This window comes from Brassica rapa, chromosome A10 (assembly GCF_000309985.2).
Source record: "Brassica rapa cultivar Chiifu-401-42 chromosome A10, CAAS_Brap_v3.01, whole genome shotgun sequence".
NCBI classification, from domain to species: domain Eukaryota; kingdom Viridiplantae; phylum Streptophyta; class Magnoliopsida; order Brassicales; family Brassicaceae; genus Brassica; species Brassica rapa.
Genome location: NC_024804.2, coordinates 8,218,002 through 8,245,921, shown reverse-complemented (window position 1 = coordinate 8,245,921; position 27,920 = coordinate 8,218,002). Strand labels below are relative to the sequence as shown.

At 34.8% G+C, this 27,920-nt stretch overlaps 3 protein-coding genes and 1 pseudogene across 3 annotated transcripts; 3 read left to right on the top strand and 1 right to left on the bottom strand.

Moving 5' to 3' along the window:
• Window positions 1–281: 281 nt before the first annotated feature.
• LOC117129311 lies at window positions 282–845 on the bottom strand. Its single transcript, XM_033282880.1, has one exon. The coding sequence runs from the start codon at window positions 843–845 to the stop codon at window positions 282–284; it is 564 nt and encodes a 187-aa protein (XP_033138771.1).
• A 1,458-nt stretch (window positions 846–2,303) lies between these two features.
• LOC103844398 lies at window positions 2,304–9,267 on the top strand (annotated as a pseudogene).
• Window positions 9,268–14,949: 5,682 nt separating this feature from the next.
• Window positions 14,950–17,013, top strand: LOC103844396. The gene is made up of 2 exons (XM_009121187.3): window positions 14,950–15,100; window positions 16,641–17,013. The coding sequence occupies exons 1-2, from the start codon at window positions 14,950–14,952 to the stop codon at window positions 16,784–16,786; spliced, it is 297 nt and encodes a 98-aa protein (XP_009119435.2). The 3' UTR covers window positions 16,787–17,013.
• Window positions 17,014–23,191: 6,178 nt separating this feature from the next.
• LOC103844393 (cell number regulator 6) lies at window positions 23,192–24,884 on the top strand. The gene is made up of 5 exons (XM_009121186.3): window positions 23,192–23,436; window positions 23,514–23,621; window positions 23,875–23,989; window positions 24,120–24,388; window positions 24,493–24,884. Exons 1-5 carry the CDS (start codon window positions 23,434–23,436, stop codon window positions 24,700–24,702), a joined length of 705 nt encoding a protein of 234 aa, XP_009119434.1. The 5' UTR covers window positions 23,192–23,433; the 3' UTR covers window positions 24,703–24,884.
• Window positions 24,885–27,920: the final 3,036 nt, after the last annotated feature.

Sequence of the window (27,920 nt, the reverse complement as noted above, 5' to 3'; positions counted from 1 at the left end):
GCCTCTTATGAATATTGAGCAAATTCACCCTTTAGTTTAATTGAGTAAGTAATGATGTAAAATAAATAAAAAAACGAGCTGATGTGGACATGATGATTAGATAAAATCATTCTTTTTTTTAAACTCTGAGCATAATGTTTGAGAAAGTAAGAACAAAACCAAATTCTTAAAAAAACCATGAACACACAACCAACCCAAATTAAAAAAGGGAAACCACGGCCTAAAACACGTTCGCCCACCCAAACCTCCTCCACTCCAAAGACCCTCCAGCTATCATCACCTTATACTCTTGTTGACCTCGTATCTTCCTCCGCAAGCAAGCTCCTCAACCAAGATGGACTACCTTGAGCTACATATGATTGATATCTCCTTTCCTTTGTCACACTCCGAGCAATCATAAAAGCAGCTTTGTTAGCCACTCTCTTTACTGAGCTTACCATCCAATCTGTAACATTATTCAAGACACCCCTTAGCTCCTGACCGTACGCCCGAAACGCTGGCCATGCCTTAGGTCTATTCACAGAGCCCACCAGCTCATAATCCTCCAACTCAAAACTCACTTTCTGAAGTTTATGAGAATTCATACTCTCAGCTGCCCAGATTAAACCCAAACGTCTAGCCTCCAAAAGCGACGACACACCATTAAAAGCTCTTCTGCTATGGAGCAGAGTTTGACCTTCACTATTCCTTACAATCCAACCCAAACCAGCCATACACGTCGCTTTAGACCATGAGATTCCAATATTGCACTTCACTCTTCCAGTCTCTGGTGCTGTCCATCCTTTACCATTCATTTGCCTCTGATTCCTATTACCGGTTTCTGCTTTTTCTGATGCAGTAACCATTGACCATTGCCTCTGATTAGATAGTGAATACAGTTACCGGGTAGAAGACGCCCTTTGCCAATCACGTGGCATAGGAAACCCTAATCTAATCTAATCATCACTCCTGTGTGTAGAAGAATAGATCTTAGGTTACTTAGGTTTCAAGTATGTCTTAGATCTAGGTTTAAACTGAAAGTAACGACACAATCAATTTAACGAGTTCCCGGCCCTCGGCACGGTACGTCTCGTGGGAGAACTTCTGCTCCCAAACTTCACTAGATCAAAGAGACTCTAGCAACACCAAATCAGTGTGCTAGATAGTTTGTTTACAAAGAACCAAATACTCCAAGCTAGAGAATACAACAAAGCCCTCTGATAATAGACTTAGGCCTAAGCTATGTATCTTGTATTGTTGTCTCCTTCATCTTGCTTATTGACTGATTGATTTGATCCTTCTTGCCTTAAACGTTCTCTGTGTTTCCTTATTGCTGCTTAGTCTTAACCTTAATCATCATACTTCACATTATATATGCTTTGTATATGATTAGGTAAAGTAAGCTGGAGTGGGCTTGTGTCTTCTTGGCCCAAGGAGAGTGTTGCTGTCGCTGGCCCATGTGGAAATAGCTGAAGCCCAAAACCTTTCACAAATCTCCACAGTTTTGACTGAAGCCTGTAAGCCCAGCCCATCACCTCTCCTGCCGACAAACCCTTCCTCGTGTCTCTTTCTGCGAGTAAGGAAGAGATCAGACGCAATCTCTCACTCTCTCTCTCTAGTGCCTTTCTGTCTCTCTCGTTTCCTCTTGGCTCTCTCACGCCGTGAGTACTTGAAGCTGTGTCGAGCTCCACTGAGACTGATTTGGTTAGCTCCACCATGATGGCGTCGCTCCTCCGTCTTCTCCATCCTCAGGTACATCTGATTTCTCTACTTCTTTGAGAAACTAGGATCATCTGTAAGGATGAGTAGCAGTTTTCCTTGAGCGGTTTGCTGACCCCTTTTGATTCCATGTTGCATGTCTACTCCGGTGAGAGATTCACCTCCTCCGACATGCCTGTAGCTCCGCCGCGAGCTTTGTCACCCAGCTCCACCACTCCAGTGAACCCAAGTAAGGACCTTTCAAGGATCACTGCCTTTCATGTGTTTTAATCTTCATCAATCTGGCTCCATTTGATGTTGTAGGAGTTGATTCAATTTTGTAAAAAACAAATAATCTGTTCCGGACTTCAAACCGAAACTCTTTCCTTGATCTGATGACTGATTATAGCTGTATGAGCTCACAATACACTTCACTGATCTTCTGGTAAGATGTATGAGAAACCCCCCGTGTGTATAATAACATTCTGATGTCTGTTGCTTACACATGTTTCTCATTGCTTACTGTAGGTTCTGCTGCTTATGTGGTGTTTGATGTTTGATCAATTACTCGGGCCCTTGCCTCGAGTCTTCGCTTGCATCAAACTCGTGACTGTTTGATGTTAGTATAGCCTCCACCTAAACCGAGCACTCTTCCCGATTTAGTCTCTGCTCCAGATGATGTCTTCTTCCTTTGTCACGAATTTCTCAGATGTTCACTGACTTTGATCTGCAACCACTAACATGGGATTGTTACTTGTGATTTGCGAGGATGAAGTCAAGACATCTAGATCACCTGGAGCGGCTTCCTGCCCACTCAGTGGACGTTCAAAAGCTCACAGCAAAGCTGGAACTTCTGACCAGGTACCGTCTTAGTTAGGAAGTCTGCAGGATTTACATTGGTATGAATCTTGTTTAGAACGATGTCTCCTGCTTCCACTAGGTCTCGAATGAAGTTGAATTTGGTAGCTATGTGCTTTGTCTTCTCGTGATTGACTGGATTTCTTGCTAGGGCTAGTGCACTTTGTGAATCACAGTAGAGTCTGATACCTTGTTGTTTGAAACCCAACTCTGAACAGATTTCTTTTAGCCACATTGCTTCTTTAGCTGCTTCATTCATAGCCATATACTCGGCTTCTGTAGTAGATAATGCCACAACTGATTGTAGACATGACTTCCATGAGATAGTATTGCCTCCAAACTTGAATGCGTATCCTGTAACTGAACGCCTCCTGTCTATGTCTGTTGCATAGTCTGAGTCTGAGAACCCTTCTACTATCAACTTAGGGTTCTTCTTGAATGTTAGGTTTGAGTTCATTGCTCCTTTTAAGTACCTTAGAATCCACTGGACTGATTTCCAGTGTTCTCTTCCTGGTTTGCTCATGAACCAGCACACATAACCTACTGCGAATCCTAGGTCAGGTCTAGAGCCCACCATAGCATACATTAGGCTTCCTGTGGTGCTAGCGTATGGAATCCTTTCCATATGTGATACCTCCACCTTCCATTCGTCATCAGTTAGGCTTCTCAGTTTGAAATGTGACGCTGTTGGAGTGACTACTTCTCTGGCATCCTGCATCCCAAATGTCTTTATCACCTTCTCAATATACTTCCTCTGGGATAGGATTAATGTTCCTTTCTCTCTATCTCTGATGATGTCCATGCCCAAGATTCTTGAGGCTTTCCCCATATCCTTCATCTCAAATTCTCCACTCATCTTCTCTTTAAGCTCTTTTATCACCTTCTTATTTCCTGAGGCAATCAACATGTCATCGACATATAGGAGTAAATAGATGGCCTTATCGGTTTGAACATCTCTCATATAGACACATAAGTCCTTGCTGCATCGCTCGAACAGCTGATCCTTCATGAAACAGTTGAAACGGTGATTCCACCTTCTAGGAGACTGCTTTAAACCATACATAGACTTTCTCAGCAAACACACCTTGTTATCTGTCCCTGGCTTTATAAACCCCTCAGGCTTTTCCATTAGAATTCGTTCCTCTAGGCTTCCATGTAAGAACGCTGTCTTAACATCCATCTGTTCCAATTCCAAATTCAGATTCACCACGATGCTGAGCATAAGTCTGATGGAGACATGCTTCACAACTGGTGAAAAAAATCTCGTTGTAGTCAATCCCTTCTGTCTGAGAATACCCTTTAGCAACCAGTCTGCCCTTGTATCGTTCATCCTCAACTCCTGGGATTCCCGACTTAAGTTTGAACAGCCATCTGCACCCCACAAGTTTTGCCTTGGCTGGTCTGTCGATGAGATCCCAGGTTCTGTTCTTTCTGTGAGATTCCATTTCCTCTTCAGCAGCTTGCTTCCACAATTTCCTTTCTCGACTTCTCATAGCAGCAGCATAGGATTTTGGTTCCTCAACTTCCAAATCATTGACAACATTGAGCGCGTAAGCTACAAAGTTTCCATCCTCATATCGAGATGGTGGTCGAACATTCTGCCTTCTTTCTCTGTCTCAGGCCAGAATATAAGAATGTGGAGAGTCTGGATCGCCGTTGTTACTCTCACTTTCACCTTCCTCATCTGAGTTCTGGTCACTTGAACTGTTAGAGCTTTCAGATGATGACTCTTCTCCACCTTGATCAGGTGTATCTTTGAGTTCAGGTGAAGGACAAGGTCCCCTGATCAAGTCATCACTGAATGAAACTCTCTTCTTAGCTCTCTCTCTTCACGATTTGTGTGCTTAGACTTAGCACCTTCTTTACTTGCATTCTCCTGGTTAGTCGTGTGCTTATACAGTTCATCTTCGTTGAATACCACATTTCTGCTGGTTCTGCATCTTCCCTCTTGTGGTATCCAAACTCGGTATCCCTTGGTGCCCATAGGATATCCCACAAACACTCCCTTGAGTGCTCTAGGTCCAGTCTTTTCTTCTGTTATATGAACGTAGGCAGAGCACCCCAAACGTTCTAAGATCCAATGTCAGGTTTAGAACCTGACCACACTTCTTCTGGCAGTCTGAAGTTTAGTGTCGAATTAGGAGATCTGTTAATCAGGTAGATTGCAGTAGATACAGCTTATGCCCGGAAGCTTTGGTCTAAGCCAGATTCGGCTAACATGCATCTAACTTTATCCATAATAGTCATGTTCATCCTCTCAGAAACCCCATTTTGTTGTGGGGTGTACGTACAGGTTCTATGTCTCTTAATCCCTGCCTGCTTGCAGTAATCATCAAACTGCCTGTTGCAGAATTCCAATCCATTATCAGTTCTCAAACACTTAAGCTTCTTCTCTATTTTCTTTTCAACCTCAGCTTTCCATTCTCTGAATTTAGAAAAAACCTCATCTTTAGTCTTCAAGAAATATATCCAGACCTTCTTTGAAAAATCATCAATAAAAGTCACGAAGTACTTGTTCCCAAAAAGACTATCTGGTGTAGAAGGAGAACCCCATAAATCAGAATGAACATATTCAAGAATCCCATTAGTCACATGTTTAGCTTTAGGAAAGCTTTGCTTGTGTGATTTGCCAATAATAAAATGTTCACAGAAATCCAATGTCTTTACCTCCTTGTCAATGATAAATCCCCTTTTGACAAGTTCAGACATATTATTAAGACTCATATCACCGAGGCGTGAATGCCAAACATTAGTCATATTTTTCTCTGCTCTGGATAGATTAACCTCTCCTCTTAGGACAGTCCCTTGTAGATAATACAGTCCCTGATGATACCTTCCTGACAGTACACGTTTATTATCCTTATAGAAGTTCACTGTAAGATCCTTTCCTTCATAGGTGCAACCTACTGTCTCCAACATTTCATAGGAAATTAAATTTCTGCTCATACCTGGCATGTATCTAACTCCTGTTAAGATCACCAAAGAACCATCTGGATTCAGAATTTTAATTTTCCCAATTCCCTGAATGTTGCTGTGTGTGTTGTTTGCCATTAACACCTTTCCACCTTTGAATTCTTCCAGGTCAAACAGGAAGCTTTTATCTGGAGTGATATGGAATGAGCATCCAGAGTCCATTACCTATTCATCCTTGGCGTATTGGGTACTGACGGTAAGAATAAGTGGCTCCTTAGACTCTGCTACAACATTAGCTGAGTCTTGCGTCTTGAATTGTTTCTTATCAGGACACTCGCGTTTCCAGTGACCTTCCTTACCGCATATGAAACACCCCTTAGTGTTCTTATTGTTCCTGGGACGCGACTTGGAACGCCCCTGTCTACTCTTGGATCTTCCTCTATTGGATTTTCCATTGCCCTTACCACGGTTGTCTGATCTGCCCCTGTCTTGCACCATCAGACCTTCTCCACCTGACCTGGTAAACTTACCACTCTCTTTCTTTCGACCTTGCTGCTCATGTAACTTCATTTAGGCTCAGTGTGTCTCTCCCGTACTTGAGAGTCTCCTTGAGTTGATCATATTTGCTAGGTAGAGAATTTAGAAGTAGGATAGCTTGAACTTCCTCCGATACTTCAACTTGCAAATTGTTTAAATCTGCAACTAGCTTTAGGAAGTCATCCACATTCTCGTCGATGGATTTCAAATCAGCCATTTTAAAAGTGTAGAACCTGAGCTGTAGATAAATCCGGTTGGGTAGAGAGGTCTCTGTGTACAAATTGTTCAATGTACTCCACATTGCAGCAGCAGTCTCACAATGTTGAATTTTCCTTAAGACTTTGTTCCCAACATTCAGCACAATCAGGTCCTTAGCTTTTTCTGACTTTTCAAACTTCGCAGGGTCAACTGCAGGTGTTGGTTCAACTATTCCAGCTAGCCCCTTTCCCGTGTCTTTCATGGCGGACTCGGGCTCATCCTTGGGGTCTGGAACTTCCTTTAAAAGCTTCTCGTCCGTGAGTATAGCTTTCAATCCAAGTACTCCAAAGTGAGCAAGCATCCTCACTTTCCATAGAGCAAAATCACCATCACCATCGAAACGATCTATCTCCACCCGTTCCTTTGACGTCACCATCGAACAGGTAACAGATATATCTTCGTCTCTTTCTCAAAACCTGAGTAGCCTTAATAACCCGGAAGCTCTGATACCACTTGTAGAAGAATAGATCTTAGGTTACTTAGGTTTCAAGTATGTCTTAGATCTAGGTTTAAACTGAAAGTAACGACACAATCAATTTAACGAGTTTCCGGCCTTCGGCACGGTACGTCTCGTGGGAGAACTTCTGCTCCCAAACTTCACTAGATCAAAGAGACTCTAGCAACACCAAATCAGTGCGCTAGATAGTTTGTTTACAAAGAACCAAATACTCCACGCTAGAGAATACAACAAAACCCTCTGATAATAGACTTAGGCCTAAGCTATATATCTTGTATTGTTGTCTCATTTCTCTTGCTTATTGACTGATTGATTTGATCCTTCTTGCCGTAAACGTTCTCTGTATTTTCTTATTACTGCTTAGTCTTAACCTTAATCATCATACTTCACATTATATATGCTTTGTATATGATTAGGTAAAGTAAGTTGGAGTGGGTTTGTGTCTTTTTGGCCCAAGGAGAGTGTTGCTGTCGCTGGCCCATGAGGAAATAGCTGAAGCCCAAAACCTTTCACACTGTGGTTCGGTTCGGTTCGTCATCCTCTCGAATTCGTAATCCGCCATGGACGCTCAAAGAGCTCTGCTCGACGAACTTATGGGTGCTGGTGAGTTTACCTGAAATTGAGCCTTGGTTTAATCAGCCAAATAAAGTATATAGGAATTTGATGGCAGCTCGTGATCTGACGGACGAAGAGAGAAGAGGGTTCAAGGAGATTAAGTGGGATGATAGAGAGGTGTGTGCTTTCTACATGGTTCGATTTTGTCCTCATGACCTCTTCGTCAACACCAAAAGTGATCTTGGTTTGTCACTAACTCCTTGCTTTGCCTTCTTTTTTCTCTATTGTCCTTAGCAGCTTCTTTTTTTGTGTTTTGTTTCTCAGGAGCCTGCTCCAGAGTTCATGATCCAAAGTTGAAAGAGAGGTTAGAGAGGCTTGACATTATGTTTACTATTTGCTTTCAGTTTGAGATCGCTTCTTGTGACATAACTGTGCTTCATCTGAATACTACTAAAAGCATCTCTGGCTTCCACTTTATTGGTCTTGAAAAAAAAAAAAAAAAAAAAAAAGTTGGTTAATCGTTTCCTGCGTTTTGGTCCATCAATGTTCTCTGTAGAGTGTAGAGGTTACTCAATAACCTCAACAAGTCTAAATCTTTGGCTTATTTCAGCTTCGAGAACTCTCCGAGGCATGATTCCTATGTTCCCAAATTCGAGGCTGAGCTTGTTCAGTTTTGCGAGAAGTTGGTGTGTAATGAATGCTTTCCACTCTTCTTTATTAGTATTTGCTTTCTTCTCTGTGCTAAGATTGGGAATTGGGTTACAGGTTAATGATCTTGACAGGAAGGTAAGGCGTGGACGGGAACGTCTTGCGCAAGAGGTTGAACCTCCTCCACCGCCTACTCTCTCCGCAGAAAAAGCTCAGCAGTTATCTGTTTTGGAGGAGAAGATTAAGAGCTTTCTCGAACTAGTGGAAGCGCTTGGCGAAGATGGCAAAGTGGATGAAGCTGAAGCGCTTATGAGGAAGGTACACACGCTATACCATGCTTTTCAGTTTTGAAGAGGCTCAAGATACTGAGTTTTCAAGTTTTGACTGTCATAGTGAATCTTGTTACATTATATGTGACACCTTTACTATGTTCATCAGTCTTGTGAACTGAGCGCGTATCTTTATGCAACTTTGGTGTAGGTGGAAGCGCTTAATATTGAGAAGGCAGTGCTGTTACAACGTCCAAATGAGAAGGCACTAGCGATGGTACATGAGAAGAAGATGGCACTGTGTGAGTTTTGTGGTTCATTCCTTGTGGCTAATGACGCTGTAGACAGGGCTCAGTCTCATGTCACTGGGAAGCAACATGTTGGCTATGGCATGGTCCGAGATTTTCTTGCTGAACAAAAAGTAAAGTCTCTGTACGAATTATTTGTATCCTGCTTCATGCAAGCAATTATTATTATTATTTTTTTTTTAATTGCAGGCTGCTAAAGATAAAGGGAAGGAAGAGGAAAGGCTAGTCAGAGGAAAAGAAAGTGATGATAAAAGGAAACCGAGGGAAAGCGAGAGTAGGAGGAGCGGTTCTAGGGAAAGAGAAAGGCACCGTGATCGGGATCGAGACAAACATAGAGACCGCGGTAGAGATCATCGAAAGCCGAATGACAGAGATCCAAGAGTGGGAGAGAGGGTCGTGATCGAAGCAGGTCACGTTCTCCTCATGGAAGGTCTGGTCACAGAAGGGTGTCGAGAAGTCCCGTTCGCCCGTACTAGTTTGAGATAATTTGTTGTCTCTATTTCTTTGGGGCCAGGAGCTTTGCAAACTGACAGAGGTAGAATTGTGACACCCCACACCCCCCCCCTTAGTTCTTATTACCATGTGTGTTTCGTTTGGAACTTGTTAAAATTATTACAGATGAAAATTGTCTTTCTACCAGTCCACACAGCTATTCTAAGAGTTTGAGACCTTGCCAATCTGCATTGGTTATTTGTTAAGAGGTCAAAAGCGTTGTAGTAGGTGTAGCTTTTACATATTTAATTATATTCCTCGACGTTTGATATAAAGGCTACAGAATTCGGGAATATCGGGCTTGATTGACATATACTATACCGAGGTAACAAATATACGAAGCAGAAGTCATCCTTGCTAGAATTTGGGTTGTTTGAAGTTTGTTTAGTATTTGAAATTTGTTTATTTTCTCTGTCTGCACTCGAATGTCTAACTGTTCATTTCTTGGAATCTTTGGTTGCATTAAAAAGTCTTCAGTGTATGCAGTGTAAGTTACACTAGATGACAATACCTAAACGAAGACTTTACATTGAGTAATATTTACTTTAATCAGCAACTAGATGATTACCCGCGTATGTGTAATGTATATTCTAATAATTGTAGGATATTAATTTTGTCAGTTCAACCATAATTATATCTTGTCATAAGTTTGATATATATTAAATGTGATTTTTATTCATATGGTTTTCTGATCATTTGTATTTTATTATAACAAAACATTTAAACTATAGATCATAAAATATTCAGTGTGAGATTTTTAACAGTTTTCGTAATTTATAGTCATTTTAAAAATTCAAAAATATAACCTATGCAAAAAAATCTATTTTTTATTATATGGTTAATATGATTGTTTAATTTATTTTAATAATATAACATTAAAAATAATAGAAGATATGTAAACTGTTATCAAATCTTTATTATTAAAATTATTAATTGTTAAATATATATTTTATTCACTTTTGGTAATTCCGTAGCTTTTATTTAAAGAATCAAAGAAAAATAATAATTGTACATTGTTAATTAATTTCATGGTTAGTTTAATGAGATGTATATAATATATGTTTAATGGACTAACATATTTATCTACAAACTTTAAGAAACATTCTAGTGATGACATGTGTCACAGTTAAAATGTTGTAATGGTTCTCTTTTAATATATAGGGGATATGCTTTTATTTCGGAATGTTTCCTCACCGAATTTTAGCTAATCATGTAAAGGAACGTAGAACTTGTAATGAATGTGAAGAAGTAAATATCCAGATTCTTAAGACTCTTGGCCAATTGTATTTACTTGGGACCAAGTTCAACTGTGGCCAAACAAGTTTCCATGGTCGGCAAAAACTGATCCTTCATCGATGGCATTAGCCGTAGTAAAGATGTAACTTGTAGTCTTGTGTTCCAATTCCACGCCTGACAAATAATGCTATTGATCCTTCACCCGTTTATGGTCCGATTGGTTTTTTTCACTACCTCTGAAATCTAGACCGGAGATGTTGATTTAGACCTCATTTCAGGTGCAATGAATGGAGGCTATCCAACAAGCTATGATTTTTCCTTCGATGCTGTCATGCCCCCTCAGAAGACTAACTAGAGAAAATAGTGAATTTAGTTCTACTCCTTATATTCCTTTTATTACCAATACCCATTTTTTAATCTGAATGGTTCAATACACAAGTTCGAGGTGAGGTGAAAGGAGAACTGAATGAATTTGTAGTGTAAAGAAGAAACAAGCAAGAACAATAAAAATTATGTAAACCTAGTTCTTGTGTTGTTTCCTCAAATGTTTGTGAATGTCTTTCCTTTAGTCAACTCCTCTTCTTATATACTCATACATTTCCCGATTATGCCCTTAGGTTGGCTTAGATCCCAAACCGACTCCGAGGTAATGGGCTGAGGTCCGTTTATTCGATAGGCATGTTGAAGGATGCAATCCATCTCTAACAATAAGCCCTCCAGTTCTTTGTGAGAGACAAGGTCGATCTCACAAAATTTTATTGAAAGTGGCTTTTGAGAGAAAACATACTGGTGGAATACCTCTCTATGTGAGGTACTGACCTTGGCGGTTAACCGGTTTTCATCAATAGTTGTCTTTGTTATAAATATATGACTAAACCGCTTCGGATTTATCTAGGAAAGATGAACAGTCTTTTCAAAAGTTGTGGGAATCGTGCCATCCAACTAATTTATACAACCTAATGATGGCAATTCCTAAATACCTATAATTGCGCTGCCCATTATAAATATTGAGGGACTCTCTTCCTCCAAGCTTTCTCTCTCTACTTCTTCAATTGTTTCCAGTAAAGTTTCGACTCTTTGAATCCAACTCAAAGATGTTCGAAAAAGGAAAGGCTGTAGCTGAAGATACCAGTTCCGATTAGTAAGATATTTTCGGCGGTTCCAGACTTCCAATCCCACCACTGATCTTATCATACATCAGAAGATCCCCCGAGCAGCGTGTTCGGGACATGACCTCAGCAGTAGACGCAACAAAATGTTGCTGATGTGACTCCCAAGGGTACTGAAGACAAACAACAAGCACCAGCGGTTAATGCCGCCCCGCCGTTGCTCGTCAGCCGAGTCTCATCGAGGATCAACTCCGGCCTGTTGTCCTAGAATTCAAGAATGGTCAGATATCATTCCTACTCGCTCCACCTATCCCTCAGTAACGAGCTTATTGGAAGAATTGGAGGCTCATGATGGTCTTACCTTCATTATCCCAGAACCCCCCATCAACGTCTATGGTTTCTGCCTAAAGGGTACCTCTGCGTCTACGAATTGTGGTTCTAAAAGGATTTGAGGTTGTGGTTCCCGAGTCCACGGCTTGTCACGACTTACTACAGTCAGTGAGATGTAGCATTTCCTCAATTAATCACCGTAGCGATTTGCATTGATGTGGTGCCGATGATCTTGCCTGCCGAGATAGATACCTTTCTAAGTGTGAGGAATTTCAAAGAGTTGACTCTTCCACAAATGTTAAAGACTGGGATAATCATTTTGAAGATGAAGCCCGAAATGAATATTGTCCCGGGTCACCTTGTTAAGAGTGGCAAAAGTTCTAGTTCTATATCTCGATGAACCACGTGACTTTTGAGGAGCCGCCAAAAAACCTCAGTGTACTTTGGAACCCAATAAGATGCTTGATAACAATTTTGAGTTAAGGAGTTCTCTACCCTGTCTGACCCGATTTCCACTTTTTGTTCTGCATCTGACAACAAAACATACCCTGAGGGGTTCATGGAAGACGTGACGAAGATAGTTGGTCATAGTCATGAATCTAGGCCAAGCATCAATAGATCACAGATCAAGGAGAGATTGTTCCGCATACGCCGAGGTACATTGTTCTTATTTTTGTTAGTACTTCGCACCTCGTCTCCGCTCTTCGTTTTTTGCAACTGTTACTGACTCTTGACTGTTCTGTCACACAGTGGATTGGCCGTCTACAATTCCTAGCTCAAGTGAGAGTACCAAGAGGGAACAGAGGCAAAAGTCTAAGACCTTATTGACAACTGACGACGCTGATCTTGACGATGATGCGGGGCAGGATTCCCCAGAGGAACTTGATGGAAACACTTTAGCTGCTCTGTCAAACCTGGATAATATGAATCGGTATGTGACTGACGATCATGCGAAGAAGAATAAGAAGAAAAAGCCAAATGGTCTTAAGAGGAAGAGAGACTATGTGGATCTGCAACGAGGTCGGCATGACTGCCGACGTTTCTGCATAATCCTTCTATTGTCGAAAGAAAGACTTCTGCAGATCGTCATGCTAGGAATGCCAACCTTCCTTCTGTGCCTGGAAATCCAAAACAGCTCAAACATGGTACTCCCCACAAAGTTTGCTGGTGCCGCCACGACCACTCTTCTTGTATCGTCTTCATCTGCTCCTCATGCGGTTTTATCGGCACGGCCGCTTGCTACATCTTCTTCAATGCCTCCTTCAGCATCTTCATCTACGGCTTCACCACCGGTCCATACTATGCCGTACTCCTATTCCAGCACTACTCCATTTGTGAACAACAGAGAGAAGTGTGCATAAGAAATTTTCCAACAAGTCTAAGGGAACGTGAGAGATATGCCAGGGATATCTAAGTTATTTAACCCTGAAGTATATAAAGATGTTTCCTGTACTGGCTTCGCGGTATGTACATTTCAAACAGCATCTTTTATTATCATGTTTTTTTTGCATTTCGCTGATTTCATCTGTCTTGATGCCTACTTATAGTACGCTGCTCACACCAATTATATGGTAATGGGGGTACAAATCTTCTCTACGAGTTCGAATGTCTTATCTGCAACGAGCAGTGGAGCCCACCTGGGCTGCTAAGGGAGAATTATAGAGCCTAAAAGATCAGATCAAGGCCCTGGAAAGCACAGCTGATCAAGCAATCCAAGAAAGAGATTCATCTCTAAAGAAACTCGAGACAACAATTGGTGTCGGCAGTTAATAATAAAATTGAGATACAGCGAAAACACAAGGCACAAAGTAATTCCAAGAACTCATATATCTTTTATTATAAATCTTTTACACAACCTCTTACAGACTTGTTTGATCTGAATTACACAACTTGACACGAATCGATTTCTAATACACCCAACTTGCTTGACTCAATACCTGTTGATCAAGTCTACCAATTCACTCAGCTATGAAACCCCAAATCCCTTTGTGTTTCTCTCTGGGAATTACAACGTGAAAGCTCTAACCCCAAACTAGGTAAAAGCTAAGATATATATTAAATAATATTTTCCTATTATCTAATATACTATTTCCTATTTTCTAGCATCACCAAATCTTCTAATTTGTGATCTAGTAACATTCTGTTAATGTTAATTTCGTCAACCAAACATATGAAAATATCTCAAATCATCGCATCTTGACGTTTCCTTTTTATTCTCCGAAGCTTGTGTCACACACCATTCTTCGTGTGTAACGCAAGTATGTGAACCAAAGCTCCACCACTGCAGCAACCTATCAAGCTCCAAGTTCTTGAGCTTACAGTTAAGGGTGCCTAGGAATCGCGAGTGAGGATCTACCAACTGGAGAAAGAAAAGGCTTCTATCAACCAATACTTTCATTTTGAGATGGATCGTTTGAAACAAGCCCGACTGACGCTTGCATATCGAGTTGAAGTAGAGATGAGAATAAAATGAAATACTTGTCTGGAGAGGTTTATGAGATTTGTCGACGATCAGGGGACAATAAAGACCAAGTTGTCGTTGTTGACTCAGGTGACAGACGTGAGGCAATGTACCGAGAAGCTTATCGATAAAAGCGTACATATTCCTCAAAAGGTGTTTTAAAGATTCAAAATAAAATAATAAGTTCTCAATATTTTTTCAAAGTAAATTTCAAAATTAAAATATTTATGTATTTTTATATGGTATATAGATTAATTTTTAATCTGAATATTTACTGAATGGTATTTTTAATCATATGATTTTATAATCATTTGTATCTTGTTATTACAAAAAATTTAAAGCATTAATCACATATACATAAAATCTATTTTGTATAGTTAATTTGATTGTTTAATTTATTGTAATAATATAAAATTTAAAAAATAATAGTACATAGGTGAATTGTTTATTGAATTTTATTATTCAAAATTATTAATTGTCGTATGTACTTTATTTACAATAGGTTATTATGTAATTTTTATTTAAGAAAAGAATGAAAAACATTAATAATTAGTTTTATTGTTAGTTTAATAAAATGTTTAATATATATTTAGTGGACAAACCTATTTCTTTAAAAAAATATTTAAAAACATTTTGTCAATGACACATGACATAGTTTAAATGTTGTAATGCTTTTCAAAAAATATATAAGGGACATTTATGTTATTTTCAACAATATAAGACCATATAGTGTGAAAGTTTATAAGGGATATTGTATATTATTTTCAATATAAGAAGACCATATAGTGTGAAAGCAAGTTGGGTTGGTGGATACTTTTACGTATAAAATAGCTTATTGGGCATGTTAGATTTATTTGCACAAAGAGATACAATGATAAAAAAGGCAACATCACTCTTCGTCGTTCTAATAGTTGCTTTGCTCCTTTTGTCTCCTCTCTTCTCCAGACAAATAGAAGCAATATCCACCAAACAAACAAAGCATCGAAAGCTCGGTCAGTGAAAATATCCCCTAGACTATATTTGCGAAGTGATTTATACACATGTCGTCACTACAATCATTCTCGCTGAAAAAAAGATGACATGGCACTTAAAATAGATGACATGGTTTTAAAAAATAGTGACATGGCGTCATATTAATTGTGAGATGTAAAATTTTCTTATACAAATTTAATTTTTTTTGCAGAGATTTTAAATATGGTAATAAAAATAAATCATATATCATCATTAATGTCAATTTTCCATATAAATATTTATTTATGGTAAACTATTAAATATATTAATAATTCATATATCACAATTAAAATAATTATATATGTATATATGTATATCACATTAATAAAAAATAAACTAAATAAAGTAACACTAATCCAAAAAAAATTTGATAGTTAAATATTTTAAACATTATTTAAATTTATCAGTTCATCTTCATCATTTAAATTAACAAAAGATTTTTCAGTTTAAGTAAAACAAATAAAGTCTAAAATTTATTAGAATTTATATGTATATGTATATATATAAAATTAGATGGGAATATATATATATTAAAAATAAATAATCATTAAACACAATAATATAATTAAAACTATTTTTTATAAAATCTAATTTTATCTTCATTAAAATTTAAATAAAATCAAATTTAAATAGTTATACATTACAAAAATATGTTTATGATTTTTTTATAACTATTGAAGTTAAAATATAAATTAATAATGCTGAAATATAAATCAAAATTTTCTTTTTAAATAAAAATCCCCTAGACTATATTTGCGAAGTGATTTGCCACATGTCCTCTTTACAATCAATTTCACAAACAAATATGACATGACTATTAAAATTGATGACATGGTTTCTGGAAAAATATGACATAGATAATTTTATTTAATGTTGATTTATATTTTTGGCAAACTTATTAGAATATGATAATAATTCATATATTACATTTAATATTGATATTGTTTTTGGTAAACGTTTTTAAAAATATGGTAATAGCTCATACATCATCTATAAAATAAATATATTCATATATAATATTTCAAATTTCAAAATATTATTATTTTTGCATAATTATACAATTTGTATTACTAAAGCTTTCAAAAATTTCTACAATTTTTAAAAAATTTAAATATCTAATCGTAAAATCATTAGCTTTTGATAATTATACAATTTTATATCATTTTTATTAGTTTTATAAAAATTGATTTAATATATATCAAATCTATATTAGATATTAGTAAGAAAATAGTAAAATTTATAATATTTAATAAAATTTATTTTTAAATATAAGTTAAATTTAAAATATGTCTTACTGCACATAGTGCAGGAAAACACCTAGTTATATATTGTTTAACACGATCGTGTTTTGTAGATCATACCCGAATAATATAGACTGCGACTGGGTATTTAGATAAGATATTTATTTAAATTAGATCCATACAATCGAATCTAAAAGTGTTTCTTTTATGCCTACTTCCTTTCTTAAGGAAAAATCAAACGCCTTCATTCTTCTTTTTATTTCTCCAAAATGTCAATTAGGAAATGGAGAAGAAAAGGAAATTAGGAAGAATAAATTGGTTATCCAAATAAAAGCGAAAGTGAAGCGAAGCTACTCCAGAAGGGGACCCCAAAAGAAGAATCCTCCAAAGAAGCCACCGTGTAAGCCCCCGACTCATCCTCATTAAGGTTTTTTTTCCCGCGTGTTCGTAATTAAACAACGAAATGTTCGTATGCAAATGAGATTTCAGTAAACACAATGACGGATAAGCTTGCACAAGGTGTGAAGAGTTCTCCTTCAGCTATGTTATATGTTGATTACATATCTTCGACTTGGTTTTTCGATCCGGTGGTTTCTTAGTAGAATAATTCTCTTTGTTGTCGAAAAAAAAAAAGAGCTTGCAATTAGTCAATACAAAAGATGTCTATCTCAACGCTCACTTATTTTTTATGCAGTTGTAACACATGTCTCAACCTCATTTGACAACGACTTACAATTTACAACAACTTAAACTTCAAATTATAAAATGCTAAAACGACTACCATAATAATATTGTAATAAATCAACAAATCTAATAACTGAAAAAACAGCTAGTGAAATTGTAAAACGAAAGTATGAAAAAGACAAGAAAACATCTAGAATCACCCATTTGTGATGAGTGACCTAATCATTTGTCTCATCTTAAAAGAGAAACAATCAAGTAATATCAAAGTCACTCAATAAGGTATGAGATGCTAAACTCGAAGTTCATAGATTCCAATATAACATTCCAAATAAAAATATTTCAGTTCTAATATAAAACAAACACAACACCTAAAACGCTAAAACAACAAATAAGGGTCCTAGTTTTGAGGTAGGTGCTTGCACCCCTCCCCCAGTAGAGGCTTTCTCCTATGAAAGATTCACTTATGGGATTAGTGGCCACATACCGCCCATAAACACTTTATTGACCTTTATATTACAATTCAACAGGTCGACTAAAGATGTATGTATCATCACCACAACGTCTACATCCGGCACACAAAAAGTACATCAATGCATACGACTAACAACCCTATATCTCATTAAGCGAAGAATATAATGTTGAATCACATAGCTTCCTGATATACCATGGATTTTACCTATTTTTAGCTATGATATATAGGTGTTTTAAGAATTATTTATTATGTTTTGGAGTCTTTTTAGTATATTTAGAGGTCCATGAGTGTTTTGGAGGAAAGTGATGATTTTGGTGCATTTTAGAGATAAAATAAGAGGAAACTCGTAGCTAACCAGTCCGGAGGTCAACAATCAGAGACAAACATCGATCGACGTACATCATGTGTCGTCAATCGACAGCGAAGCACGCAAGACCCGACTAGGTTTCCAGCCGACTTAAATCCCAAGTCATAACACATTTACAGAAAATACCCATGGCCAATTTTAACCTAATATTTATGTGCTCTGCCATTGTTCTAGGCACCACACGCTTTTCATATTTTCTACTTTTCACATCAAACAATACTTAGGGTTTTTAGTAGTTTGGAGAGAGGATCCAAGACTCTTTCAGAGATTTGTATTGGAACTCAAATATTTCTAACTATTCTATTTATGCATTTTATTCAGTTTATGTTTATGATTTGCTTTGCTATGTATGAGTAATTCATCTGTTAGATTTAGGGTTCAAATAGGTTATGAGGATTAGCCCAAAATATGGAATTGCTAAGGTGATAAATATCCTTCAAGGAATTGTGGTTAATGCATGTGTTCTAGAGTGGCTAACTAGAACCTTATGCATGTGAACTTAGGATTGTGGACAACTAGGACGGTAGGTTCTACACCAGAATTAATTCTCTTGAGCTAGTATTTCTAGAAACAAGCGAAAGCTGATATAGATAATACTAGTGAACCTATCGATCAACTTGTTAAGGTCTGCCTAAGGAAACATCGATCGACGTTCTTACCATAACATCGATCGACATTCGTTTCGTATCAACAAGCGACAGCTGAGATATTGAAATTAGTCAAAACATAAGACTCACATGTGAAATCTGGATATTTACACTAGAAATCGAGTTCTAGGATTGACAACCTAAGTATTCTATACATCTATAATCCCGACTACCTGAATAGAAACCCTAGATCTAGCGCTTTCTAATAGCTGTTTACAAACCTCCAACCAATCAACTGAACAACTGCCTTGTTCGCTTTGCTTTCTTATTTACTGTTTTCAATATTTACCTAATTTAATCACTGCTGATTAGTATCTATTGTGTGCCCTAGCTCCTTGTAGATTCGATCCCTAAGTACTACAAATGAACCTTTTATTTGTGAGTGTAAAATCATTCCTAAGGGTAATTTGAGTGATATCACTTCATATTTCCAATTTAAGAAAGGAACCTAAACTCACATACTCCAAACACACACAATTCAAGGAGACGAAACATATTAGAACTAAACTAGAGTTTTTACAGAAAATTGCCAAGTCATATTCTATTAAAGCAAAAAAAAGTAAAAAATAATCAGAAAATAATGTTAATTACAAAAAAAGCTTTGACGTTGTTAATGCCGTCAACAAAACTCTAAACCCAAGCTCTAAGCCCTAAACCCTAAACTCTATCTAAACCCTAGATTTAAGTTCTTTTCTGACGGCTAGGGTTTAAGGTTTTGCTGACAGCGTTAAAAACTTGAAGTTGTTTTTTTTTTCTTTCTTTTCTCGGCAATTAATACTATTTTCTGAATTTTTTATTTTATAAACAGAAAATTACTTGACAATTTTTTTATTGACTATTATGTTAGTCGTGAACACACATATTCACATTGGGGGTGAACAAAAGAAAATTTTATTAAGCTATATGTATATGCAATGTCCTAGGCCATGTACAAAAATTACAGGATCTGAAATCAAAGCAAAATATAGAGTCAGAGCGGCATTCATATGTTTAAGAACGGATAACTGATGGTATGGTCAAAGTCAATAGATATAATCAACCTTGACCCAAGCCTGTTAACCTTAACCATATTGATATCAAATTTGATCAGCCGGTTTTCCTTAACCAAAATTGATTTCAATTGAACCACAATTAGCCTAATCCAGAAATCAATTTTAATAACTAAATCGGTTAAACTCTAACCAAATTTAATTTCAAAAAACCAAGCAATCATCCGAGTAACCGAGTTGACTCGGTGAGTCACCAAACTACATGTGAGTCAGCAAGTCAATATGAAAGTTACCGATGACCGTCACGGATGGCAGACAGAGGTGGCGGCTACTTACCAAAAAAAATCATTGGCAACATCGGCTTCCTGGTGATAGAGAAACAACCAGCTTCGAAAACGGCGGTGGGAGACAGTTGTGTGTGGGTTCACAAGCGGAGTCTCAAGTAGTTATATCTTGTGTTTTTCGTGGTTTTGATCATCCATTTTGTATACATTATGAGCATTTAGATTAAAATTTAAGCATATTTAGGTTTTATTACTATGCATAAGTCTCTATCAGGTGTTGGAGTAACCATTTGGAGGCTTTGGAGTTGTTTGGAGCCAATTTGGATCAAACAAAGTTAAGATTGAGCATTGGGCGAATTGGGTCAAATTGGAAAACTTTTAAGTGTCCCAACGAGTACCAATTGTGGTTAGTGTATCCGTTGTGGTTCATGGTAATGTTGTAGCGGGTGCCTACAATGGGAAAGCATAACTCTACTTTAACTCATAAAAATGCTTTAGAAAGATGTTAAGTGTCAAAGCGGTTAGGTGTTACGGGTAACCCAACCCCCTATGAACCATGCGAGTCTCATTGCAGGTTGTGGGAGCGGATTACTAAAGCCACTGCCACATTTAAAAATTTATATTATGTGTTTCCTTTTTGGGTTGACCCACTCGTTTTTAAGAGCCTATAGTTAAAAAAACCTTAAATATTTTGTTTTCTTTCTTAAGACAATCATATTTTGGTGAAAGCTTGAATCTTTAATCTATTTCATCTATCTTTCTTTGATTTTATTGAGTTATCTTGCAATCCAATCATGATTAGTGTTGAATCTTCTATGGGTTTTAGGTTTATCATGTTGATTAGTGAGTAGACTCATCTTGAATCCATAGCTGGGTTAGGTACATTTAGAGTTAAGGTGTTTAATGTTAAATCTACTTGTTTCTATGTTTGGTAAGGGTTCCTAATGCTAGATTAGACTTGTTCTCTCTCATCTAGATCATAAGTAATCTTATGCACTAAAAGTGTTTGTTAAAATGCTTGAATGACTTGGTTTTGCTCTAGCTTGAATAACCAAAAGATATTTGATGTTAGGATTGCTAGATGGTTAGTAGAATTGTTCTTGATGCATGTTGATTGAATTATACCAAAGGGATTTGATGTCTAATGCTAGATTACATTCGGATAACTTTCTTGGAAATAATTAATTTATTTTTGTGTGTTCTAGACTTAAAACTTGATGATTGTTTGATTAGCACCATGACTTGGATCTGAATCACCTCATATCAATACCTATCACCCATGAGTTCTCTTATTCTTATTGATTGAAATCTTGATTGACTGCTTAGTTTCTTGAATTTGAATCAATATTGTTACTTGATTTATTATCTTTAAACACTTGATTACACTTAGATTAATACATGAACTGTATTCTTGGTGTCTAAAATCATCCTACGATTGGATTGAATCTTAAGTATTGCAACGATACTTCAGATAAACTTATTCCATATCAAGTTTTATTGCCGTTTCGAGTTCAAAATTTATTTTGACAGTGAGGTTTAGCCATTGTTTGAGACTAAGTTTTATTTTCTTTATATTGATTACTTAATACTTTTTCTTCATCTCTTTGTGATTCTCACGTGTATGAATTTGAGAAGTATAGGGCCAACAAAATTTGATTTGTACGAAGAGTTGATAACATCAAGGCTCTAGAAATATAGGGGCAACATCTTTCTTAAAACAAAACAATTTTTAATGAAAAATTAACTTTATTAAAATCAAAAGAAACTCAGTGATTTACGAAACATCAGATGGGAAACTTAATGAAACCAGAGAGAGAGAGAGAGAGAGAGAGAGAGAGAGAGAGAGAGAGAGAGAGAGAGAGAGAGAGAGAGAGAGAGAGAGAGAGAGAGAGAGAGAGAGAGAGAGAGAGAGAGAGAGAGAGAGATTCTTTCTTTCTTTTTATTCTAATTGGAAAAGTTAGTTTTAATGAAATTAAGTTGTGTTTCAAAAAAACAATGAGACTCTAAGTAGATCAGTGGCTTAGATTTAAGAAAAGGAAAGTGTAAGTATTGGTTCTCTATCATATGGGTAGAGGTACTTTAGTTTTTTCTTATTATATATCTATCGATCATGTAATCGTTATGATTGGTAAATCTCTCAAAAGACCCTAAAATATGTTTTCAACCAAAAATACATTCAAAGAAAAAAAGACCAAAATATATTTTATAAAGAGGTAAAATATTTTTATACCCCTACACTATAGATATATACATATAAATGCTCCAAAATATTTCCAATTGTTTTTTTTATAAAGAGATTATTTCTTTCTTTTTTATTCTAATCGGAAAAGTTAGTCTTAATGAAATTAAGTTGTGTTTTCAAAAAAACAATGAGACTCTAAGGAGATCAATGGCTTAGGTTCAGGAAAAGGAAAGTGTAAGTATTGGTTCTCTATCATATGTGTAGAGTTACTTCAGAGTTTTCTTATTATATATCGATCAAATCTCCCAAAAGATCCTAAAATATGTTTTCGACCAAAAACACATTCAAAGAGAAAAAGACCAAAATATAGTTTATAAAGAGGTAAAATATTTTTATACCCCTACACTATTGATATATACATATAAATGCTCCAAAAATTTTCCAATTGTTTTTTTTATAAAGAGATTCTTTCTTTCTTTTTTATTCTAATCGGAAAAGCTAGTCTTAATGAAATTAAGTTGTGTTTCAAAAAAACAATGAGACTCTAAGGAGATCAATGGCTTAGGTTCAGGAAAAGGAAAGTGTAAGTATTGGTTCTCTATCATATGTGTAGAGTTACTTTAGAGTTTTCTTATTATATATTGATCAAATCTCCCAAAAGATCCTAAAATATGTTTTCGACCAAAAATACATTCAAAGAGAAAAGACCAAAATATATTGTATAAAGAGGTAAAATATTTTTATACCCTACTCTATAGATATATAAATACAAATGCTCCAAAAAAATTCCAATTGTTTTTTTTTGAATTTTGTTTTTTGATATTTTTTTTTTGAAATTTTATTTAAAATCTAAAATTTTAAACAACTGTTTTTAAAATTATTGTTTAAAATTTTATATTAATTATTTTTATTATTTAAATCCAAAATCTCTCTCCTAAGTGTCTTTTATGTCTTTAATAAAATTTATTTTTATCATTTTGATATTTATATGCTATATTTGTTATAAAAACTGTTTTTATAGCTATCATATGGTATTGTTCTTTCAAGATTGGTTTAGGAGTTAACTGATATAGATTTAGAAACTGATTTTTTGGATGACTGGCTGGGTCTGATTGTATTTATGGATGACTCGTGAGCACTCAATGGGTAGGTAGAGGATGCTGTTGAGAGGTTGCTTAACGGAGTGTCTCATCTATTGGAAGAGGGTAAACGACACCGTTTATTCAGATGTCTCATTTATTGGAAGAGGATAAACGGGACCGTTTTGTCTAGACGTAGCTTAATGAGTTGGGCAAGTCAACAGAAAAGAAGACCAATTAGTCTTTAACTCGTTTGGTAACAGTTTGGTTAAAAGCAAAGAAACAACCCAAAGTCTCTCTATTCAATGCGATAAAAAAAAGAGAGTCAAAGACACAGAGATCCGACCATCGGAGCAAGACGAAGAACATATGGTTCGTGTCTTATTGTCTTCCTATTCGATTTTTTTTTGTTGATTTGATTTCTCATCATTAAAATATTGTGGATTCAGATGTCGGAGGGAGGAGCACCGTCGAAGTACGTGAAGTTGACGAAGGAGCAAGCTCCGGTCGATGAGGTTAATCCCGGCGAACTCAATCAACCGATTCAGGTTCCCCATGTATGTCTCTCTCTCTCTCTCTCTCTCTCTACTGATCTGATTTTCTTAAGTTCTCTGAGGACTGTCACCTGATTACCGTTATTTCTTGGATTCGATTGTTATGATCCTTGTTTCGTCGTGTTCATCAAGTGGACCAATTTGATTTATGTTTTTGTCTAAATATTTTTATCTTTGGATCTTCCTACTGCTGTTTCTGTTACATTCTTGATTAGTGGATCTGTTCTCTGAGTCTGTGCAAATACATGTTCCGCAGCTAGCAGTTCACAAATGCAACGAGTGTGGCCAAACTCTACCTGAGAATTTTGAAGCTCCTGCAGATGAGCCATGGACTACTGGAATATTCGGGTGCACTGAGGACATGAGTAGTTGTAAGTTTTCATTTTCTTTTTTCTTTTTTCTTTTTTTTGTATAAAGAGACATCATCTAGTGATTCATGTCATTAGATTCTTGGGAGACCATAAGAGCTTACTTCCTTTGTGTTAAACTGTTAATACACAGTTTGGCAGGGACTCTTTTGCCCAAGTGTTCTCTTCGGACGTGTCTATGAAACTCTGAGTGACGAAGAAACCTCGTGGACCAAAGCATGTATTTGCCACTCGATTGTAGTTGAGGGAGGTTTAACAGTTGCGTCCATAGCTGCTTGTGCTCCCGGTATAGATCCGCATACGACGTTTCTTATGTGGGAAGGCTTGTTGTTTGTTTGGTGGATGTGTGGCATTTACACCGGAAACGTCAGGCAAACTCTACAGAGGAAATACCATCTCCAGGTAATGTCACATCTAAAATGATTCTTCTTGCGTTTAAAAACATAGAGTCGATGGAAACATGTCAAAATAATTTGAAAATGTGTGTGCTTCGTTTGATTAAACAGAACTCTCCATGTGACCCATGTATGGTGCATTGTTGTCTCCATTTCTGTGCGGTTTGTCAAGAGCACCGTGAGATGAAGAACCGTCTTTCGGACAACTTTGTGATGCCCATGACTGTGGTTAATCCGCCACCTGTTCAAGAGATGAGTGCCTCTAACGACTCTGTCCCTGTTTCACACCATGGCTCTGAGCTCGAGATGCGGCCATTGTAGAGACTCAAAATGTTTCAACCAGATTCAAGGTCCTGTTTTGTTCTCTTTTGTAATGGACCTGTGTTTTAATGAGGAATGGATGATATGTTAAACCGACTTGGTTTGTTTAATTTTCATACAATCATGATCCTTATCGCAAAATTAAAATATTCATTTTTAAGAAATAGTTTATTATCTTATTTGAAACATTCTGCTTACGTACACTGTTATCTTTGTTTTGGATAAACATAAACAGATTTAAGAATCGTTAAACGTTTTACATTATTTCTTAGAAATTCTCAACTCACTAATATAATGAAAGGCCAAAATATTTTCTTATATAAGTAGGTAGGCAACGTCTTGAAGCTGACCTTTCAGTTAGATACAAAGGATCACATCACATCATCAAATAGCCAAAAGATGATCGGAAGAGACGCTGGTTCGATTCTCAACGGTGACTTACCTTCGTCACGACTATCTGCATCGTCGCCATGTCGACGAAATGGTTTAGTTGACACCGGAAAGAGAGATGTTTTCTACGGTGAAGATGACGTCGCAGGTTTGATGTTTAGAAAAGAGGAACTGGAACAAGACACGGTTATGAGAGCTTATAGAAGTGACGAGGCCATGCGGTCTCTGCAAGATACAAGAAGACGAAGTAGTAGAAGTTTCTTTTGTTGTGAATGTTTCGACTTTCTCAGACTTGTTTTCTCTAGAAATGGCAACTAATAAGCCCTAACATTTTTCTTTTGAATTATTGAAATTTTATAAATTAATATTTTTTGAAGAAATTATTTTATAATATAAGAATATTTTGTCAAATAATAAAATAATTGTTTAATATTATTTATATATATATATATATTTAATCCATTTCACATGAAATGATATTTTAGGAGACAATGATTCTAAACTATACCATGTTTTTATGTTTATTGGTTACAAATTATAATTATTGGTTAAACACTTTGAATGTCGTTTAAAATATTTTCTCATAAATGAAGATATCTATCTATACTATTATTTGTGAAGTAAATTTTTGGAATCGAGCTCTCACGTTAAAAGTTAGAGTGGTTAATATCGTTTATACTCTTAATGAATAAAATGTACAAATAAACTAAAAAATAAAAACGAAATTTTAATTGATTTGATTAGATAATTGATTAATATTAATAATAGTAAGAATTATCTAAAATCTGAAAATATAATTTAAAAAATAGATAATTTCTTTATATATTGTATTGTTATCTGAAAAAGTCTAGTAAAAAGTTAAAAACATTAATTATATAACTAAATATTAATCAAATAAAATTCATAATTATATAATTTAAAATAGAATATTAAATTATCCAAAATCTTAAAATATAATTAAAAAAATTCTATAAATATATTGTATTGTTATCTGAAAAACAATTTTAGTAAAACGTTAAAAACATAAATAATATAACTAAATATTAATCAAATAAATTTTTTTAATTATATAATTAATAATAGAATATTGAATTATCCAAAATCTAAAAATATAATTAAAGAAAAGATAATTTCTATATATATATTGTATTGTTATCTGAAAAAGTATTTTAGTAAAACGTTAAAAACATAAATTATATGATTAAATATTAATCTAATAAAAAATTAAATTATATAATTAAAATATAATATTGAGTTATTTTAAAATTTATTTTAGTAATGAATATAGTGTACAAAGAACTTTTTAAAAATTTATGAAAATGTTTAAACCCGCATCGCGGGCAAAACACCTAATGAATAAAAGTTAGAGTGGTTAATATCGTTTATACCCTTAATGAATAAAATGTATAGCTAAATTAAAAAATAAAAATGAAATTTTAATCTATTTAATTAGATAACTGATTAAAATTAATAATAGTAAGAATTATCCAAAATCTGAAAATATAATTATAAAAAGAGATAATTTATGTATATATTGTATTATTATCTCAAAAAAAAATCTTTTAGTAAATTGGAATCGTGCTCTCACGTTAAAAGTTAGAGTGGTTAATATCGTTTATACCCTTAATGAATAAAATGTATAAATAAATTAAAAAATAAAAACAAAATTTTAATTAATTTGATTAGATAATCGATTAATATTAATAATCGTAAAAATTATCCAAAATCTGAAAATATAATTTAAAAATAGATAATTTATGTATATATTATATTGCTATCTGAAAAAGTCTTTTAGTAAAAAGTTAAAAACATAAATTATATAGCCAAATATTAATCAAATAAAATTCTTAATTATAAAATTATAAACAGAATATTGAATTATCCAAAATGTAAAAATATAATTAAAAAAAAGATAATTATTTATATATATATTGTATCGTTATCTCAAAAAGTATTTTAGTAAAACGTTAAAAACATAAATTATATAACTAAATATTAATCAAATAAAATTTTTTAATTATATAATTAAAAATGAAATATTGAATTATCCAAAATCTAAAAATATAATTAAAGAAAAGATAATTTCTATATATATATTGTATTGTTATCTGAAAAGTATTTTAGTAAAACGTTAAAAACATAAATTATATGATTAAATATTGATCTAATAAAAAAATTTAATTATATAATTAAAATATAATATTGAGTTATTTTAAGATTTATTTTAGTAATGAATATAGTGTACAAAAAACTATTCAAATATTTATGAAAATGTTTAAGCCCGCATCGCGGGCAAAACACCTAATGAATAAAAGTTAGAGTGGTTAATATCGTTTATACCCTTAATGGATAAAATGTATAACTTAATTAAAAAATAAAAACCAAATTTTAATTTATTTAATTAGATAATTGATTAAAATTAATAATAGTAAGAATTATCCAAAATCCTAAAATATAATTATAAAAAGAGATAATTTCTATATATTGTATTGTTATCTGAAAAAGTATTTTAGTAAAAAATTAAAACATGAATTATATATAAAAAGTTAAAAACATGAATTATATAACTAAATATTAATCAAATAAAAATCTTAATTATATAATTAAAATAGAATATTGAAGTATCCAAATCTAAAAATATAATTAGAAAAAAGATAATTTCTATATATATATATATATATATATATTGTATTGTTATCTGAAAAAATATTTTAGTAAAAGTTAAAACATAAATTATATAATTAAATATTAATCAAATAATTTTTTTTTAATTATATAATTAAAAATATAATATTAAGTTATTTTAAGATTTATTTTAGTATAATGAA

Coding starts and splice junctions, on each gene's coding strand:
- LOC103844393 (XM_009121186.3), top strand. Junction 23,622..23,874: donor AACCGATTCAGGTTCCCCAT/GTATGTCTCTCT, acceptor CATGTTCCGCAG/CTAGCAGTTCACAAATGCAA. Junction 24,389..24,492: donor AGAGGAAATACCATCTCCAG/GTAATGTCACAT, acceptor TTGATTAAACAG/AACTCTCCATGTGACCCATG.
- LOC117129311 (XM_033282880.1), bottom strand. CDS start 845: ATGGTTACTGCATCAGAAAAAGCAGAAACCGGTAATAGGAATCAGAGG.
- LOC103844396 (XM_009121187.3), top strand. CDS start 14,950: ATGTTAGATTTATTTGCACAAAGAGATACAATGATAAAAAAGGCAACA. Junction 15,101..16,640: donor AACAAAGCATCGAAAGCTCG/GTCAGTGAAAAT, acceptor AATGTCAATTAG/GAAATGGAGAAGAAAAGGAA.